This window comes from Manis javanica, chromosome 12, assembly GCF_040802235.1.
Source record: "Manis javanica isolate MJ-LG chromosome 12, MJ_LKY, whole genome shotgun sequence".
NCBI lineage: Eukaryota > Metazoa > Chordata > Mammalia > Pholidota > Manidae > Manis > Manis javanica.
In genome coordinates this window covers 65,780,831-65,802,990 of record NC_133167.1, presented here as the reverse complement: position 1 = coordinate 65,802,990, position 22,160 = coordinate 65,780,831, and the positions used below count along the sequence as shown (strand labels likewise).

Below are 22,160 nucleotides of genomic sequence, written 5' to 3'. Positions count from 1 at the left end.
GGCTGTACAGAGTAGACATGGCCATGGACCTTGGTGTTTGGAGGACATCCATGGGTCTCCTTGTATGAGGCATGGGAGTAGGGGCTGACCCATGGGTTACAAGTTACCCCATGGATAGTGAAGTGTCCTTTTAAATTGACTGCTTCCTTGCCAGAGAGGGCAATAACCATATTGGCAGGAACTGTGTTCATGCAAGTGTGGCCAATACCACAATTTCTGTTGAAGGCTGAACCTGATGCTCTGCCAGTGTCCTCGGGCATTCTGATTTGGAATCAGACCAGGAAAACTGCCCCTGGCAGTCAGTTTTGTCACAAGATGACAAGGTCCCTTGTATCCTCCCAGATAACTGGGACTTTCCATTGATGGTGTCTTAGTCTGTTCTGTCTTTCTGCCCAGGTTGACAGAGAGCAATAGTATGGTGGCATGGGCCCACGTACATAATGTCTCCCACTGCTGGGTGTGTATGGAACTGCCCACAGAAATCATTGCTGACTGCCATGGAAAATCGCCCCCACCAACCTGTCTGCATGGGAATGCCTTTGAGCATGGAATCGCAGTGATGCCAAAGGTGAAGCAAAATGGTGCACAATGGAGCAATTGATCTGACAATCAGCAAACACTCTGCCTGGGGAGGGTATCATGTATAATGGGCAGGGATGGATGTCGACTATACATTTAACCTTGCAAACCATAGCTCTGCTGTGCATTGAACAGCAGGTTTCCATACCCAATTGTATGGTTGGCTGGTTACCCAGAGAACTGTGTACCAATGTTACTGTCAGTCTCACCCCTAAGCAGTGGTGGGACAGTCACGCCCATGTGGGCACTACGCCAACTTTTTTCCAGGAGAAAACATTTGGATATGTGGGGAATACGGCTGGTCCCATCTCCCTGCCAATTGACAGGCTATTGTACTTAGGTATCCGCCCATACCTATCAGGGCAGATACTACAAACCTTGCCATGACCCACACATAACTGGGATACTGTATATCACAATATTGGTATCGTCCCATATGGACAGCATGGTGGTTTTACCCCCTGGATATTTTCCTCCCAGGAGCTGGCACTATAGATGTAGAATTACAAATAGAAGCTCTAGCACAGCATGTTGCTTATGTCCTGAATATAGCAAGGTCCTTGTTAGCCCTATTGTTAAATGAAATCACTCAAATGTGAAAGGTGATTTTACAAAACAAAATAGCTATGGATATAGTCACAGCTGCACAAGAGGGCACCTGTGCTTTACTGCATGTTGACTGCTGTTTATATCCCAGACCACCAGCAGCAGATACAAGCTGTGCTCCAGGAAATAGATGGTCTCAGATATAAGCCTTATTCCAAGAATCCCTGTCTACTTGGTGGTCGCAGTTTGGTCCCACTTGGTGATGGTTTCTAACCATTGTTGCTGCTGGGACATGTGGCCTCCTTGTCTGTTGTTCTATATATTGTTTCTGTGGGCTCTGGGCACAGGGCTCTGCTTTGTATGCAAGGAAAAAGCAGACAGCTGCTGTCCTATAGAAAGGGGTGGGATGTAGGGAGGCCCCCTCCCCACTTTCCCTACTGTTCTATGAGTACTGTTGTCTGCTGCTTCACCCCAGATATGTCTGGCCTTGAGAAACTGAAAACACAGTATGTTGTACCCATGAGTAAGAAGCTAGATTATTGCCTTGAAGGCCGGACACCTGGTCATGAAAGCCACATGCATGGGTATCTTCAATACTTATGTAACCATGAATTAGTAGTATAGCAGTACAAAAAGTACAGCTTTATGTAGAATAAAGTGGCTTCTTTCGAGCACCCTCCATGATGACTCCCGCCTCCTTCTTTGCTCTTCGCATTTCCCCAAAACCTCAAAGACAACCCCTGGACCCCAACACTCCCTTTATACAATTTCAAGTACAAACTAAGGAAGAATCATTGAAGCCAAGGTTTGGCCAACAGAATAATGGTGCCAGCACCAACTGCACTGAGCTCTGGAGACTCCATTGACTGGACATGGCCTTGGACATTTTAACACATGGACCAGTGATGGCTGGCCCTCCTGGCACCTTGGAGACAAGGCTTGGAAGCTGGCCCCCTGTGTATTCCTGGAGTAACAGTAGAGTGGCCTCCAAAGACTATGGTAGTATATCCTAAATGGCCAGAAGATAGGCGCATCTTACCAGGGGGGTTTGTGTTGTCATTATGGCCAGTGCATGCACATATATATAGATCTCTCAATAACCCCCTCAGGGAGAAGAGCAAAGGTATGGTATATGAGACCTGGACAGACCCCCTTCTTGCTACTGTCCTATCACAGGACCACTCTTTTGCATGCATCCTGCCTGATGGACAAGATTTGCCCATGTTGGTATCATCAAAACATGTGTCTTATCACCCTTAAGTCCTTTGTGGATTGGGCACACAGCCTAGTAAATCTGCTACTCGCTGTGGTGCATGGAGCTCCCTATCCATGCCACTACTAAGTGTGAGTCATGAACTTATCTGAGTAGAGCTGGTTTTGAATACAGCTGAAATAACCTCCTCAGGCTTGACGATTATAATTTTTGTTACCTACATCAAAATTGTGTGTCATGACTTTTTGTTATGTCTGTATGTTTTTATCCTCTGTTGCTGTTGTGTAATCTGGTTACAATGCTCCAGCTTTCTCATACAGGGACCATTGCAGAAGATTGAGGCCATGTAGATTGTGAGGTGAGAATCCTGGAGGGGTGGAGTGTGGGGGAAATGGAAGTTCCTATTGCCAGAATCCTCACCTGACCTCAACTACTTGATGGTGTAATTGGCCTATTGCTTCCACACCCATAGCAATAATCTATTATTGACTGAGTCACCAAATAGAGTTCTGCCCAATGGCTAGTGGTCTGGGCAGAGGCAGAGATAGAGGATCACAGACATGCAGACTGTTGGATGCAGATGTTATTCTAGTGTTTGACCTATTGCTGGGAAAATAAAGCCAGGTATAAACCCTTTCACCCATGAATGTTCCAATGTCATTCACTGGTCTCACTGAATCCATAGTGAACTTGCACAGGACTGAAACCCTCAGGCAAGACAAGGGTCATCATGATTTTCATCATTTGTATAGTGATCACTAAGTTCTTCCAGTTGTCTAATCCTGATGGATACTGTTTGACTTGTGAGTAGCTTCAGAAAGGCATTTGAAGCCCTGGAGAGGGTACACCACACTGGAGAGGCTAATTTGATGACTATAAGGAGAGTAATAGCCAAGAATGAAAGTTCTCTAGAATGCAGATTTCCAGGAGCCAAGATTTAACCAAATAAGAAAATCAAATGGGGTATAATCAGATTCAGGTTTCTAAGTCAATCTACATTTTTGGATGTGTAATTGGGTTTGTTTTTTTCTGAGTTTTTAGATAGACACAATGTGATATATAAGCACTCAAATATAGTTATAGTTACTCAGGACAGGATGAACATGAAGATGTTTTATTTCAGGAGGTGGTGTTACAAGTGAACTTCCACCTAAATTAGGCCTCTATAATGTGAGCAACTCAATGAGAGGCATTTCTATGGAAGCAAAAGAAAAACAAAGACTAATAGTTGGAGCAAATTATAAACACAGTTTCTGACTTTGGACCGCAGCCAGTTGACACATTTTCAAGACTTGAGCTTGAAGCATCTGTAGATGGTGAAATGAGGATGGCAGTTTCAACCTGATGGATTTTCTTGATTTGCAGTTTGTCTTTCATGATATTATCAGGCCTTCTGGTAAACTCCCTAGAGTGGTCCATATATCAACAGGCATGAAGTGGTCCATATATAGTCTGTTGTGATGGTTTTCTGAAGGTTACAGGTAGATAACAAAACCTCAAAGACAGTTAATAGGACTAGAGTCTGATAATGGGTATACTTTTATTTTTTAATAAAATATTTTGTAGTATTTCTTATAATATTTTTTTATTTCCTATTGACATACTTTTTCTATGTCATCTTATTCATATGTGTGCTAGATTAATATGTGTGTAAAATAAGTCTAATCTTATTCAACTTGGCTTATTTGCTTGATTGTCCTTACCTTAGTAAGGATAAGGATTCTATGCATATTTTCAAATATGACATTCCAGTCAAAGCTTTGGTAATGTCCAAGAGACTATACTGGTTCTATAAAGTCAATCTTAGTTCTTTAAAATTGTCTGGTAATAAGGAATCTCAGATTCAACCTTTAAAAGTCTCTTTAGGGTAAGAAGCCAAGCTAAGGACTTATCCAATTATGTCCTATTACAAGGAAAACAGATTCTTATTGAACCTATGTATAAATACCTATCCTGTTATGAAACATAAGTGTATGGATGGATTCAGGGGGGACAGGTAGTGAGAAAAAGAAAAATCTTTCAAACTTTGTTTGCCAAGGTATATTTTACCAAATTAATGTTTTAGATGGCCTTTTTTAAAAAGAAAAAGGGATTTTAAATATGGAAAACAAAACATTAAAGAATAACAATGTTTCAAATAAAGCCATAAAAATTATAATAATCTTTGCCAGCTCATTCAGTCTCATGTAATTAATCTTTTGCTTGATCTAGGGTTAGCAGTTTCATGAGTCAATCAGTTTTCCATTAGAGTTTTAGAAATTCTTTGCCCATTCAATGTTAGGACCTTAAAGTTATCAGAAGTCTGTATTGTACTTGTCAGGGTATTTTCCATGAATCTCTTTGAATATGAAGTATTTTCATCTGTAGTTGGTTGAAAATGCTTTGAGAGAAGAATCAAGAGTAAAACAATAACTGTGAGTGACAGAAGATTTAAAAGTAGCCATGGTTAAAGATCTGGTGAGAGTTCACCAAAAAAGATGATGCAATTGGCAAGTAAATTTGGTTATTTTTATGATACACAGTATTTTAAGATAATAGCTGGAATTATGATTGATAGCAATACACCGAGACATATCAGATTTTTAGAAATCTCATAAAATTTCAGGAATACTTATATTAAAATTACACATATAAATATAAACACAGAAGGTAAAATATTACTTTTTATTTTGTAATGTAAAACATTACAATTTATCATGTCAAACAAGTCTAAGCAAATGGACATTTTTTTCTTTATAAGGACAAAGAACAGATCTTTTAAGATATTCCAGGGACCCTTTGAAAAATACCATAGTTAATTTGAGGTCAAAAGACTTCATTCACTACATCTATAGCTTTTCTTCTTCCTTCCTAATTACAACCCTTAAATAGAATTCGTGCCTCATATCGAATTTACCGAGTATCATAATTCCTCCAGGTGGTAAAGATACCTCGAGACAAGTGCTGGGCATAGAAGCCACAGGGCATAAATCTGCAAAGAAGTAAAAAGCTAACCTTTGCAAACAATATGGCTTCTCTCTCACTTACCAACTTTACATTTCCCTGTATGGCCCCGGAAGATGACTGGTTAGCCAGAGACGGGTAAGATTCCTCAAGGGAGGAACAACCTAAGACAGGCACAGTCGCAGGGGGGCCATCAGGTGAGAATTCGGGGATCAACAGAGGTGAGGCTCAGAACCTCACCCCCCCTGCTTTGAGAGAAATCTTCTGCATCCGTGGATGTCTTGATGCCCTTGTCTAGCCTGGATTAATACTTAGTCCATAGGCACACACCTGATCATCTGATCATCTATATTTGCCTTCTTACAGCACTAAACTATGTTTTCTACCCTTATCTTGCATCTACCTACCACTTCAGCATTTTATTAAAAATAAAAATAATAATAATAGTAGGAGAAATGTGGGATCAACATATAGATCAAGCACAAAAATCAAACGAATATTCATATTTGACCTGATTGTTTATAGGTCATATTGCATGATCAAAACCGAAAGTTTCTGTGATGAATGCCCTTGTACTGTTCACCATGTAAGAATTTATTCACTATGTAAGAATTCGTTCACCATGTTAAGAACTTGTTCGTTATGCTTCAGAAGATTGGAGACTGACGAGAATTAGGCTTGAGATGGATTAATGATTGTACATTGAGCGTTGACCCCCCTATACTGAATTTTATTGTTGTTAACAACCATTTGATCAATAAATATGAGAGATGCCCTCTCAAAAAAAAAAAAAAAAAAAGACTTCATTCAGAATTTGATTTGGGGAAATTTGTTATAAATGGCAAAAGATTTAAAATACTTGATCAAATAGGATTACAAGTCACTGTGAAACAAACTGTTATTCATTCAACCAAAGTGACAATTAAGAGATACCAAAAGCAAATACACTGTTACATAGTAGTAAATAAACAAAAAAAACCTTAGCTCTTTTAATGTTGAAAAGACTCAGTTTTTCTAAGTAATCCAAATATTTGTGGCACCTCGGAGGTGGTAGGCTGCTTGAGGATGGGCTAAACATCTTTTTCAGCCAATGGCTGCCAGAAACTCATTGAAGTAGATGACAAACACAAAATTTGTCCCTTTTACAAGAAGCATATGGCCACATAAGTTGCTGCTGACATTCTGGGTGAAGAATGGAAGGGGTATATGTTCCAAATTAGTGGTGGGAATAACAAACAAGGTTTCCCCATGGAGCAGGATGTCTTGACCCATGGCCATGTCTGTTTTCTGCTGAATAAGGGGTATTCCTGTTACAGACCAAGGAGGACTGGAGAAAGCACAAATCTGTTCAAGGTTGCATTGTGGATGCCAATTTGCGTGTTCTCAGCTTGGTCATTGCAAGAAAAGGGAAGAAGGATATTCCTGAACTCACAAACACTACTGTGCCTCATTGCTTGGGATCCAAAAGAACTAGCAGAATCCATGTCTCTCTAAAGAAGATGAAGTCTGCCAGTATGTTGTGATAAATCCCCTAAGCAAAGACAGTAAGAAACCTAGGATCAAAGTGCCTAGGATTCAACATCTTGTTACTCCACATGTCCTGCAACACAAACATTGGTGTATTGCTCTGAAGAAACAGCACACTGAGGAAAATAAGAAAGAGTTTGCAGAATATGCTAAACTTCTGTCCAAGAAAATGAAGGAGGCCAAAGAAAAATGCCAGGAACAGATGGCCAAGAGGTAGAGACTGTCCTCTCTGAGAGCTTCTCTATATGAGTCTGAATCCAGTCAAAAATGAAATTTTTTGAGTAACAAATAAAATCAGACATCAGTTCTCCATTGACTTTTCATGATAAAACTTAAATGAAAAGGGGTCATAGAAAAGTTGGGGGTGGAGTATTTTATACAGCAATCTAATAGTAAATAAATAGTCTGCAAAAGAAAAAAGCAAAGACAACATGAATCATAAGAGATATTTTGATGAGACAGAATCTGTTTTCTGGATAGATTACATGAAAATTAGTGAAAAATCTTTTGTTATAATTTCTTAATGATCTAAGAGATTTTGTGATTTTAACAGGGAGAAATTAAACTTCAGTTTTATATCAGTACATTACTGAGCTTATTTTTAAAAACGCTTCTAAATAAATCTAATTTTAGCCAGCTTTGACTTCACAAAATAAAACTTTTCCACAAACCTTCTATAATTTCCTATATCCATTTGTCTTGTTCTTTTATTTTTTTTTTAATATGGAACAACCAGTTGTTTTAGGACAAAATTTTACTCTTGTTTCCTTAACAAAACACTATACTTTTCCTTGCATACTTTTCACATAAAACCACACCCTATTAGATTCCTGTACTTTGTATACAAAATTGTTTCCATTCATTCTCATTGTTTCTAGTTTTACCTAAAAACCTTGCAGGCCTGCAAAAAAGGCTGTTCATTTTATCGACTTTAACTGGGTTCAATTCTATATGTGGTTCTCAACCATTAAAACTGGTTGATTGGCTATTTGAAAGTAAAATTCATCCTTTACTGACTCCTTTTTCAAACTTAAACAGGAACAGAAGCTGCAGCCCCATTTTCTGGCTTCCAGAGCTCCAGCTTATGGCCACCACCCCTCTCTGTGAATCTCACAATTAAATTCAAAGCATGCAGTAGGCAGTCTTAAGTGCATGGTATAAAGTTCTTACACCAGGTGCTATTTATGGGCAAGTGTGGTTGATTCACAAAATTTAACATATTGAGGCATCACCCCTCAATAAGTTGCCAGTTTTAAAATTGCTTCACATTGTAGATTCATATAGAAGTAATTCATAGAGTAATACTTGATTTGGAAGATTGATTTTTAAAGGACCTAAAAGACATATCAAAAACAAAAATATAGCTTAGTAAAGCCTTCCCAAATGTTTACAGTTAAGTGGTTCTTGATAGATTAAGGCAATATTCAAAGTTTTGCTTTATCAAATTTTAGAATAAATTAGCTTTGGTAAATAAAGTGCAAATAAGCATATAATCTAATTATAGGCTTACAAATTAAAGTCAAAAGCAAAATTCAGTAACAAGGAGGATTAAGATACAGCCTGAGAGATTTATGGTGATCAGAGCTTGGAATATTGAGACACAAAAAGCAACTCATCTTAGAGCAGGATGAATCAAAGGGTCCTAGGGAACTCTTGTTAGTTCAGTTCAATGTAACACAGATTTGTGGTTATGTGGGAAAATGGCCTTATTTTGTTCAAAGCTCTATATTGAAATATTTAGAGAAAGGAAGATGTCATGATGTTTGTAATTTAATATTCTTCAGTAAAGCAAAATAGCAAATATGGCAAAACAACAGTTTTAACCCACTTTTCTGTACATGTAGACAGCCCCTGACATTGCCCCACAGAGCTCCCTACTGGTGTCCCTGTGTGACCCCCTCTCTGAGTGTGGATCTGTGACCACTATTGTAATCTTCCCAGATCAGGTCACAAGAGGGGCTTGTCCCTAACTCTCTCATTCCTTTCCTCCTTACCTCTTGAGAAGCCAGGGCATGGGACCCAGGGGTTCTCAGATAAACTGATATTTGCAATCATGTGTTAAATATTCTAAACTGGAAGCTAGTTATGAATATCCTAAGGCCTCTGATAAGAAGACAAGGAGGAAGTGGATGGAATAAGAGGATGGGGTTTGGGGATAGGTATTGGGAAGAGTCAACTTCTGAGCCCTCCTACCCCAGCCAACCTCTTGAGACATCAGCTGGGACTCAAATGTTCTGGGAAGCCTTTGATGTCTGCTCCCCCCACCCTCCATTCACACATACACAGAGTGAATTCCCAAGGGTTCCCTGATCAAAGCACTCAGATGCTGCAGGGTCACTGCCTACTTCCTGTCTCCCCTGTTGAAATGGAAGCTATCCAATGTAAGAGCCCTTCTCCTTGACCTGGTCTTCTGAGCTCAGTATGGCAATGACATATTATGTTACCAGATGCCAGGGGTGGAGGTGAACATGGACTGTTTCCACTCCCTGCTGAATGCATTGTCACCACACCCCACAGTTAGCCCAGTTCACAGCAGTCCAATGCTCTGATGAAGGACACCCCCACCCAAGTCCTCTCCTTTCACACAAGCAGCCTGCTTCCTGCACAGTTCTGAAAAAAATCAAATGTGTCTCTGGGGAGAGAAATTTCTATTTTTACTTCAGGGAATTTATGCTCTCCATTATTTTACAACCATGTTTTGTTCTAGATTTTTTAAATTTTGAAACAAACTTAGAATACAATACTATATTGGGGATTCTTGGAAAAAGATGACAGTGTAGGAAGGCAAGGAAGAAACCTCCTTCCCAAATCACATATGACTTAAAAATACAGCAAATACAACTAAACCTGAAAATGACCTAAAGACTGCAGAAAAGACTACCTACACCTTGGGAAGAGAAGACCTCACAGAAAAGGGTAAAGTGGAAAGCTGTGATCCAGTGGGACCCAAGTGCCCTCCCACCCCAGCCCATAGGCAGGAGGAAGAAGAATGGAGTACAGAAGGAATAGTACCTCAGGACCACTGAACACATGGCCCAGGAGATCTGCTCTGGGAACACGAACCCACATTACATGGTGCTCTGGTGATTAGTGGGCCTGGACAACAAAGACAGGTGGAACACTGGAGAGGCTGAAATCCCAGCCACCTATTCCAGCCCCACTGAGACAAAAGCAAAGTGGGCAGGTTGAAAGACTTCCCTTCTTTGCAAGACAGAAAAGAGCCCTGCCCACTGCATACCAATAGCTGGGGCTTCTGCACAAAAATTGAGCTTCTGGGCACTAGAGAGTGCCTCCTCCATAAAGCTTTCATTCCGTAGGAAACAATAAAAAAAAATGAAAAGGAAGAGGAATTTGGTCTAAACAAAACTACAAGACAAAACACCAGAAATAGGGTTAAGTGAAACTGAAATCACCAATCTTCTTTATAAAGAATTCAAAGTAAAAGTTATAAACATGCTTACAGATCTACATAAAAACATTCAAGGCCTCAGGGAGGACCTCCACTAAAAAACAGATGACCTCCAAAAGAGTCACTCAGAGCTGAAGAATATAGTATCTGAAACGAAAAAACACAATGACAGGATTTAATAGCAACTTTCACAGGTTGAAGATGTAAATGAACTGAAAATTAGGGAGCAAGAAAACAATGAAACCAAAAAAGAGATAATAAGAATGAAATAATAATGAGAGCTGTGTGACCAATCCAAATGGAATAATATTCACATAATAGGGGTATTAGAAGAGAGAGACAAAGGGATAGAAAATCTCTTTGAAGAAATAATTGTTGAAAACTTCCCCAAACTGGGGAAGGAAATGGACACTCAGGTCATGGAAGCTCAGAGAGCACCTAACAAAAGAAACCCTAGAAAGACAAGGAGAAAGTATTAAAAACAGTCAGAGAGAGAAAGAAGCTTACTTATAAAGGAAACCCCACCAGGCTATCAGCAGACTTCTCAGCAGAAACTTTACTGGCCAGAAGGAAGGGGCATGATATATTTAATGTAATGAAACAGAAGGATATCCAACCAAGAATACTCTACCTGGCAAGATCATCATTTAAACTTGAAACAGGGATTAAACAACTTTCATATTGTTTAATTCCTCCAACAAAAGTTGAAGGAATTCACCACCACCAAGCTAGACCTACAATATATGTTAAAGGGACTGCTCTAGATGGAAATGTTCCTGAGGCTAAATAGCTGTCACCAGAGAAAATAAGCCCACAGTAAAGGTAATAGTCCAATTAATTAAAAAGGAAGTGAAAATTAAATCAACTACTGACAAAATCAGTCAAGGGATACAAAAAAAGTATAGAATATGATACCTAATATATAAAAGGTAGAGGAGGAAAAAGGGGGAAAAATTACTTTTAGATAATGTTTGAAATAGAGTAATCAGTGACTTAAAATAGACTGTTAGATAGTAAGGAAGCTAACCTTGAACCTCTGGTAATCACAAATCTAAACCCTACAATGGCAATAAGTACATATCTATTAATAATCACCTTAAATGTAAATGAACTGAATGCACCAATCAAAAGGCATAGAGTGGCAGAATGGATTAAAAAAACAAGATCCATCTATATGCTGCCTACAAGAGACTCATCTCAGATCCAAGGACATACACAGACTAAAAGTGAAGGGATGGAAAAAGATAGTTCATGTAAGTAAGAGAGAGAGAAAAGCAGGAGTTGTAGTACTTGTATCAGACAAAATAGATCTCAAAACAAAGAAAGTAACAAGAGGCAAAGAAGGACACTAGATAACAGTAAACAGTCCAACAAGAAGATTTGACCATTATAAGTATCTATGCACCCAATATAGGAGCACCTAAATATGTAAAACCAAGACTAACAAAATTAAAGGGGGAAATAGACTGCAACACTTTTATTTTAGGAGACTTAACACACCACTCACACCAATAGATAGATCAACCAGTCAGAAAATAAGTAAGGAAAGAGAGGCACTGATCCATACATTAGAACAGATAGACCTAACAAATAACTACAGAATATTCCACTCCAAAGCAGCAGGATACACATTCTTCTCAAGTGTACATGGAACGTTTTCCAGAACAGATCACATACTAGGCCTTAAAAAGAGCCTCAGTAAATTTAAAAATATTGAAGTACCAACCAGCTTCTCAGACCACAAAGGCATGAAATTAGCAATGAATTATGCCAAGAAAACAGAAAAGCCAACAAACACATGGAGGCTTAAGGACATGCTCCTAAACAATTAATGGATCAGTGACCAAATAAAAACATAGATCAAGAAATTTATGGAGAAAAATGAAAACAACTCAACAGCTCAAAACCTGTGGGATACAGTGAAGGCAGTTCTAAGAGGAAAGTATATAGCAATACAGGCTTACCACAAGAAACAAGAACAATTCCAAATGAACAGTCTAAACACATAATTAATGAAACTAGAAAAAGAAGAACAAATAAGGCCCTAAGTCAGTAGAAAGAGGGACATAATAAAGTAAAGAAATAAGTAAAATTGAGAAGAATAAAACAATAGAAAGAATAAATGAAACCAGCAGCTGGTTCTTTGAGCAAATAAAGAAAATAGATAAACCCCTAGCCAGACTAATTAAGAAAAAAAGAGTCTACACATATAAATAGAATCAGAAACAAAAACAGAAAAAACACTAGAACATCAGAGAAATATAGAGAATTATTAGAGAATACTATGAAAAATTATATGCCAACAAACTGGACAACATAGAAGAAATGGATAACTTTCTAGAAAAATACAGTCTTCTAAGACTGACTCAGGAAGAAATAGAAAACCTGAACAGACCAATTACTAGCAATGAAATTGAATTGGTAATCAAAACACTGCCTAAGAACAAAATCCTGTTCCAGATGACTTCATGGCTGAATTTTATCAAACATTTAAAAAAGAGCTATTACCCATCCTTCTTAAAGTATTCCAAAAAGTAGAACAGAAATGAATACTTCCAAACTCATTCTATGAGGCCAGCATCACTCTAATACCAAAACCAGACAAAAATACCACAAAAAAAGAAAATTATAGACCGATATCCCTGATGAACATAGATGCCAAAATACTCAACAAAATATTAGCAAACCAAATTCAAAAATACATAGAAAAGATCACCCATCATGACCAAGTGGGAATTATTCCAGGGATGCAAGGTTGGTACATTATTCATAAATCAATTAATATCATACATCACATCAACAAAAAGGACAAAAATCACATAATCATCTCAGATGCTGAAAAAGCATTTGACAAAATTAAACATCCATTTCTGATCAAAACTCTTAACAAAAAGGGTATAGACAGTATATACCTCAACATAATAAAGACACACAGTCATCATCATACTTAATAGTGAAAAGCTGATAGCTTTTCCTCTAAGATTAGGAACACAGCAAGGATACCCACTCTCCCCACTTTTATTCAACATAGTACTGCAAGTCCTAGCCATGGCAACCAAAGAAATAAAAGGCGTCCAGATTGGTAAGAAGTTAAACTGTCACTGCTTGCAAATGACATGACATTATACATAGAAAACCCTAAGGAATCCACTGAAAAACTATTAGAACTAAAGACTGAATTCGGCAAAGCTGCAGGATAAAAAATTAATACACAGGGATCTGTTGCATATCTATATACAACAACAAATTAGCAGAAAGAGAAATCAGGAAAACAATTTACAATTGCATCAAAAATAAAATACCTAGGAATAAACCTAACCAAGGAGGTCAAAGACCTTTACTCTGAAAACTACAAGACACTCATGAGAGAAATTAATGAAAGACATCAATAAATGGAAATCTATCCTGTGCTTATGGATAGGAAGAATACTATCAAAATGGTCAGCCTGTATAAGGCAATCTACACGTCCAACACAATCCTTATCAAAATACCAACAGCATTCTTCAATGAACTACAGCAAATAGTTCTAAAATTCATTTGGAACCACAAAAGAGCCCACATAACCAAAGCAATCCTGAGAAAGAAGAACAAAGCTGGGGGATTATGCTCCTTGACTTCAAGCACTACTACAAAGCCACAGTAATGAAAACAATTTGGTACTGACATAAGAACAGACCCATGGATCAATGGAACAGAATAGAAAGCCCAGATATAAATGCACACAGATATGGTCAATTAATATTTGATAAAGGAGAAAAGGCAGCCTCTTCAACAACTGGGGCTGGAAAAACTGGACTACATGTAAAAGAATGAACTAGACTACTGTCTAACTCCATACAGAAAAGTAAACTCAGGATCAAAGACCTGAATGTAAGTCATGAAACCATAAAACCCTTAGAAGAAAACATAGGCAAAAATCTTGAATATAAACATGAGCAACTTTTTCCTGAACGTATCTCCTTGGGCTAGGGAAACAAAATAAAAAATGAACAAGTGGGACTACATCAAACTAAAAAGCTTCTGTACAGCAAAGGACATCATCAGCTGAACAAAGGGGCATACTACAGTATGGGAGAGTATATTAATAAATGATTTATCCAATAAGGGGTTAACATCTAAAATATATAAAGAAGTCATATGCCTCAACACCCAAAACACAAATAACCCAATTAAAAAATGGTCAGAGGACCTGAATAGTCACTTCTCCAAAGAAATGTGAATGGCCAACAGGCACATGAAAAGATGTTCCTCATCACTAATCATCAAGGAAATGCAATTAAAAGCACAATGAGCTATCACCTTGCACCAGTTAGGATGGCTGCTACCCAAAAGACAAGAAACAACAAATGCTGGTGAGGATGTGTAGAAAGGCGACCTTCCTACACTGTTGGTGGTAATGTACATTGATTCAACCATTGTGGAAAGCAATATGGAGGTTCCTCAAAAAAATAAAAATAGAAATCAATTGGATCCAGTAATCCAACTCCTAGGAAATAACCAAAAGAAAACAAGATCCCTGATTCAAAAAGACATATGCACCCATATGTTTATCACTGCACTGTTTACAATAGGCAAGATGTGGAAGCAACCTAAGTGTCCATCAGTAGATGAATAGATAAAGAAGATGTTGTATATATATACAAGATGGAATATTATTCAGCCATAGAAGGGAAAAAATCCTACCATATCCAACAACATGGATGGATCTAGAGGGTATTATGCTCAGTGAATAAGCCAAGCAGAGAAAGACAAATACCAAATGACTTCACTCATTTGCAGAGTATAACAACGAAGCAAAACTGAAGGAACAAAATAGCAGCAGGCTCACAGACTCCAAGAAGGGTCTAGTGGTTACCAAAGAGAAGGGGTTGGGTACAGTGGGTGGGGAGGGAGAGGGGGATTAAGGGGCACTATAATTTGCAATCACCATATAGGTAGGTCATGGGGAACGCAGTACAGCATGGAGAACACAAGTAATGACCCTATAACATCTTACTACACTTATGGACAGTCACCACAAAAGAGGGGGTGAGGACTTGATAATATGGGTGAATGTTGAAACCACTGTGTTATTTATATGAAACCATCATAAGATTGTATATCAATGATACTTTAACAAAAACAAACAAATAAATAAATAAATAGTTTCATGGGCTGTGAAAGTATTTAAATTTTAGCAATTTCTCACTGGGCAGAGTGGAAAAGCAGCATTGACTTTGCAGTTGGACAGACCAGGGTGAAATTATGACTTGACCACAAACTATGTATTGAGATGCCGTAGTACCATATAATGACAGTGTTCTCAAGCTATGGTGGCATCAGAATCACTGGCAGGGATTGTTAAAATGCAATCTCTGATTCAGTAGGTCTGGCATGGCTCAAGATTTGCAGTTCTGATAAGTTTACCAGGAATGCTGGCCTTGCTGGCCCAGGGACTCACTGTGAAGGTTGAGAACACGCTCTGAAGCCAAACATGCTCTGTCTCTCAGCTCTGGTGTCTACAAACTGTGACCTTTGGCAAGAGGCAAAACTTACACCTCAGTTTTAATTGTCAAACGTAGATAACAGCAGTATATCTCACTGATTGGTTTTGAAGTGCTGGTTATTATGATTGCAATTATTATTATTGCCATTATTAGAGCAGCTGCTTGACCTCTCTGAGTGTCACTGTCACATGTAAAATAGATAGTGAGTGTTATTCCACAGCTTTCTTGTAAGGATTGTTGACATGACCCCAATATTAAGGCATTGGACGGACATTTGCTGCCTAGGGAAACAGAGGGCTGGCTCATACCAGGCTCTCATTACATGCCAGATTCTTTCCCCACTTTTCCTCTCAAAAGGCTTCAGAATGTACAAATTGGTCAAGTCCACAGTTTGAAACATTTGCCCTCTAGAAAATATGGATTTCATTTTCTTCCTTGTACTTGTGATGTAAAGAATTTATCTGGATGACCACAAAGATGCCATCAAGACCCAGGGTCTTTCGAAACAGAGGGAAATACCTTTCATTAGCATCTTCACTTCTCTCTGGAGGCACAGATCATCAAGCTCCTAAGTCTGTTTTTATTGTATTATTATTTGTTATTAATTGCATTTTAAATCTGTATTTCTATTATTATATTAGTTTATATAAATTGCATTATTTTTACACCACATAATTGTGTATAGTTGTTTACAATCACCATGTCTTACCACACACACACCTTTCTGACTACCTCTCCTGTGCATGTACTTCTTGCTGCTCCCTACTGCAGCCTTGGCCAAGACGCCATTAGGCCTGCCTCCCTGGCATCATCTGCTGTCCTCACTTTCACTTTTTCTCCATACCACTGCCTGAGTGATCTTCTTAAAACATGAATTTGATCACATCACTTCCTTTCCTTAAACACTTTAAATTGCCTTCCAGAGTCCCAGAACCTTTCTTAACAAGAGTTATAGCTTTCTTTCCCTTCTGTTTTTCTCAGGTCCACGATCACTTCTGAGCATCAGCTATAATGACCTGTAGTTACTCCAACCTCTCTCAATAGCTATTTGTTCAAAAAAAACACAGAACAAATCTTTACCAAGATTAAGGAATTTTAATCATAAAATTGCTTTAAGTGTACCCTTTGGATGTAGAGAAAGGAAAAATCACTAATACTCCCACTACCCTAACATATTGTTAGAATTTTTATTTATCTGTGTAATCACAGTATAAATTCACCAGAATTTTTCCTGAAATAAACATCTATTGCATAGCCAGCAGGCATAAAGTTATCCTCCTGCTTCTTTGGTGACTTTTCATGTATATCCCTATCTTACCTCCTCACTCTTCCATGAGACTAAGTTTTGCCACTTGTAATCATACAATGTAACATATTTGATTATTGCATTTGTATTTTTAAAATATCTTTCATTATATTATATATAGACACACACACATATTACATGTCACTGCACAAAATACAGAAATTATAGAAACATTTAGATGGCAGAATAAGTTACCCATGATTGTACTACTCAGAAATAACCACAGTGATCACTTTGGAATTGGTGGTCTAAGACTGCTCATGCTTTTTATACTTCATATTATAGCATAAGCATCTCTCATATACTTAAAAATCATTCTAATGATGACTTTTAAATAAGTGGTATATTTTACGATACACAGGCTCCAAGTTCATTAATCATTATCTGGAATCAGGTGTGTACTTGACTCCAGTGTTTCTAGGAACCATGACTAGTCCACAGAAGTGGAATATTAGATCAAGAATAAATAAATACAAATAGTCATTCTAATAGGTTTTACCCATTTGTACTCCCACAAAAAACATATGGATAGGATTCTGGGATTAAAGATGGTGGCATGAGAGGAGAGACAGAGGCTTCCTCCTAAAACTGGATATAATTAGAAAATATACTTGGTGCAACTAATCCTGAGAGAGCAACAGGAAAGAGAACAGCGTCAGACTGCACACACCTGGAGAAAAGAGCAGACCTCACCAAACGGGGTAATGTACAAGAGCTGTGGCTCTGCAGGACCCAAACCCCTCCCCCACCCCAGCTCACTGGTGGGAGGAAGAGAAACAGAGCAGGGAGGGAGGGGAAGGCCTGGGACTGCTGAATACTTAGTTTCAGAGATCTGCGCTGGGAGCACAAACCTACATTTCACGGTGCGTTCTTGAGACTCGCATGACTACTGGGTTGGAAAGTTAATACAGGCAGAGTTCCTGGGGAAACAGGGATTCTGGCCACTTGTGGAAAGCAGGGATCCATATCTGGCTGCTCTGGGACAAAAACTTATACCTGTGTGACCGGCCCACTGGCTGAGGCAGTGGAGACAGGCACAGCAGCCGGGTGGTGGGGAACAGCTCTTTCCTCCCCCCAGGCACCAGTACCGCTCGCCTGTGACCCCCGACATGCTTCAGGGACTGAGAAGCACCAGAATAGAGCTTCAGGACACTAGAGGGCACTGTATACAAACATGAAACGCCAAAGGAAACTTGTCCAGAGTAAAATGATTAATACAACTTCCGAGAAAGATTTAAATGATACGGACCTCGTGACTCTTCCTGAAAGGGAGTTCAAAATAAAAATCATCAACATTCTAATGGAGGTACAGAAAGACATCCAAGAACTCAGGAATGAATTCAGGTCAGAGATCCAATCATTGAAGAGCATGATGGAGGGTACGAAAAGCAGGTTGGATACGGTAGAGGAGAGAATAAATGAAAGAGAAACTAGAGAAGAGGAATACAAAGAAGCTGAGGCACAGAGAAAAAAAGGATCTCTAAAAATGAAAGAATATTGACAGAACTATGTGACCAATCCAAGTAGAACAAGATTCACATTATAGGGATACCAGAAGAAGAGAGAGAAAGGGATAGAAAGTGTTTTTGAGGAGGTAGTTGCTGAAAACTTCCCCAATCTGGGGAAGGAGATAATCTCTCAGGCCATGGAGATCCACAGATCTCCCAACACAAAGGACACAAGGAAGACAATACCAAGACACATAGTAATTAAAATGGGAAAGATCAAGGATAAACACAGACTGTTAAAAGCAGCCAGAGGCAGAAATAAGACCACATACAAAGGAAACTGCATCAGGCTAACATCAGACTTCTCAGCAGAAACCTTACAGGCCAGAAGGGGTGGCATGATGTATTTAATGCCATGAAGCAGAAGGGCCTGGAACCAAGATTACTTTATCCAGCAAGATTATCATTTAAATTTGAAGGAGGGATTAAACAATTTCAAGATAGGCAAAAGCTGAGAGGATGTACCTCCCATAAACCATCTCTACAGTTTATTTTGGAGGGACTGCTATAGACGGAAGTGTTCCTAGGGTTGAATAGCTGTCAACAGAGGTAATAAAACCACAGTAAAGAAAGTAAAACAGCTAATTATGAAACAAATGCAAATTTAAATTAACTATCCACAAAGTCAATCAAGGGACATACAAAAAGTACAGAATTTGATACGTAATATATAGAGAATGAAGGAGGAAGAAAAAGGAGGAGAAAAAGAAAAGAACCTTTAGACTGTTGGTAACAGCATCCTAAGTGAGTTAAGTTAGACTCTTAGACAGTAAGGAAAGTAACCTGGAACCTTTGGTAACCACGAATCTAAAGCCTGAAACGGCAATAAGTACATACCTATCAATAATCACCCTAAATGTAAATGGACTGAATGCACCAATCAAAAGACATAGAGTCACTGAATAGATAAAAAAAAAAAAGAGACCCATCTATATGCTGCTTACAAGAGACTCACCTCAAACCCAAAGACATGCACAGACTAAAAGTCAAGGCATGGAAAAACATATTTCATGCAAACAATAGGGAGAAAAAAGCAGGTGTTGCAGTATTAGTATCAGACAAAATACACTTCAAAACAAACAAACTAACAAGAGATAAAGAAGGACATTACATAATGATAAAGGGCTCAGTCTAACAAGAGGATATAACCATTACAAATATATATGCACCGAACACAGGGGCACCAGGATATGTGAAACAAATACTGAAAGAACTAAAGGAGGAAATAGAATGCAATGCATTCATTTTAGGAGATTTCAACACACCATTCACTCCAAAGGACAGATCCACCAGACAGAAAATAAGTAAGGACACAGAGGCACTGAACAACACAGTAGAACAGATGGACCTAATAAACATCTATAGAACTCTACATCCAAAAGCAACAGAATACACATTCTTCTCAAGCGCATATGGAACATTCTTCAGAATAGACCACATACTAGGCCACAAAAAAAGCCTCAGTAAATTCAAAAACACTGAAATTCTACCAACCAACTTTTCAGACCACAAAGGCATAAAACTAGAAATAAATTGTACAAAGAAACCAAAAAGGCTCACAAACACATGGAGGCTTAACAACATGATCCTAAATAATAAATGGATCAATGACCAAATTAAAATGGAGATCCAGCAATATATGGAAACAAATGACAACAACAACACAAAGCCCCAACTTCTGTGGGATGTAGTGAAAGCAGTCTTAAGAGGAAAGTATATAGCAATCCAGGCATATTTAAGGAAGGAAGAACAAACCCGAATGAATAGTCTAACGTCACAATTATCAAAATTAGAAAAAGAAGAACAAATGAGGCCTAAAGTCAGCAGAAGGAGGGACATAATAAAGATCAGAGAAATAAAACTGAGAATAAAACAAAAAAATCAATGAAATGGAAGAGCTGGTTCTTTGAGAAAATAAACAAAATAGATAAGCCTCTAGCCAGACTTATCAAGAGAAAAAGAGAATGAACACACATCAACAGAATCAGAAATGAGAGAGGAAAAATCACAATAGACCCAACAGAAATACAAAAAATTATTAGAGACTACTATGAAAACCTATATGCTAAGAAGCTGGAAAACCTAGAAGAAATGGACAACTTCCTAGAAAAATACAGCTTTCCAAGACTGACCAAGGAAGAAACACAAAAACTAAACAAAGCAATTAACAGCAAAGAAATTGAAGCAGTAATCAAAAAACTACCCAAGAAAAAAATCCCCAGGCGATGAATTTACCTCAGAATTTTATCAGACATACAGAGAAGACATAATACCCATTCTCCTTAAAGTTTTCCAAAAAATAGAAGAGGAGGGAATACTCCCAAACTCATTCTATGAAGCCAACATCACCCTAATACCAAAACCAGGCAAAGATCCCACCAAAAAAGAAAATTACAGACCAATATCTCTGATGAACATACATGCAAAAATACTCAATAAAATATTTGCAAACCGAATTCAAAAATACATCAAAAGGATCGTACACCATGAACAAGTGGGATTAATCCTAGGGATGCAAGGATGCTATAACATTCGAAAATCCATCAACATCAGCCACCACATCAACAAAAAGAAAGACAAAAACCACATGATCATCTCCATAGATGCTGAAAAAGCAGTTGACAAAATTCAACATCCATTCATGATAAAAACTCTCAGCAAAATGGGTATAGAGGGCAAGTACCTCAACATAATAAAGGCCATAAATGATAAACCCACAGCCAACATCATACTGAACAGTGAGAAGCTGAAAGCTTTTCCTCTGCAATCGGGAACAAGACAGGGATGCCCACTCTCCCCACTGTTATTTAACATAGTTCTGGAGGACCTAGCCATGGCAATTAGACAAAATAAAGAAATACAAGGAATCCAGATTGGTAAAGAAGTTAAACTGTCACTATTTGCAGATGACATGATACTGTACATAAAAAACCCTAAAGACTCCACTCTAAAACTACTAGAACTGATATCAGAATACACCAAAGTTGCAGGATACAAAATTAACACACAGAAATCTGTGGCTTTCCTATACACTAACAATGAACCAATAGAAAGAGAAATCAGGAAAACAATTCCATTCACAATTGCATCAAAAAGAATAAAATACCTAGGAATAAACCTAATGAAAGAAGTGAAAGACCTATACCCTGAAAACTATAAGACACTCTTAGGAGAAATTAAAGAGGACACTAACAAATGGAAACTCATCCCATGCTCTTGGCTAGGAATAATTAATATAGTCAAAATGTCCATCCTGCCCAAAGCAATATACAGATTTGATGCAATCCCTATCAAATTACCAACAGCATTCTTCAATGAACAGGAACAAATAGTTCAAAAATTCATATGGAAACACCAAAGACCCCAAAGAGCTAAAGCAATCCTGAGAAGGAAGAATAAAGTGGGGGGGATCTCACTCCCCAACTTCAAGCTCTACTACAAAGCCATAGTAATCAAGACAATTTGGTACTGGCACAAGAACAGAGCCACAGACCAGTGGAACAGAATAGAGGCCCCAGATATTAACACAAACATTTATGGGTCAATTAATATATGATAAAGGAGCCATGGACATACAATGGGGAAATGACAGTGTCTTCAACAGATGGTGCTGGCAAAACTGGAGAGCTACATGTAAGGGAA

At 38.3% G+C, this 22,160-nt stretch overlaps 1 protein-coding gene and 1 pseudogene across 5 annotated transcripts in view; one reads left to right on the top strand and one right to left on the bottom strand.

The window, feature by feature from the left end:
- The window catches only part of SPC25 (SPC25 component of NDC80 kinetochore complex), a 75,591-nt gene that overhangs the window by 34,101 nt on the left and 19,330 nt on the right, over positions 1 to 22,160 (bottom strand). The window contains exon 7 of one of the 5 annotated variants that reach the window (XM_073218746.1): positions 3,437 to 4,718. The exons of the other annotated variants lie outside the window; for them this stretch is intronic. Within the exon in view, the coding sequence (XP_073074847.1) occupies positions 4,696 to 4,718 (23 nt within the window). The 3' untranslated portion in view covers positions 3,437 to 4,695. Of the gene's footprint in view, positions 1 to 3,436; positions 4,719 to 22,160 lie in introns of those variants that run through there. 5 annotated transcript variants of the gene reach the window in all.
- LOC108397564 (small ribosomal subunit protein eS6 pseudogene) lies at positions 6,399 to 7,694 on the top strand (annotated as a pseudogene).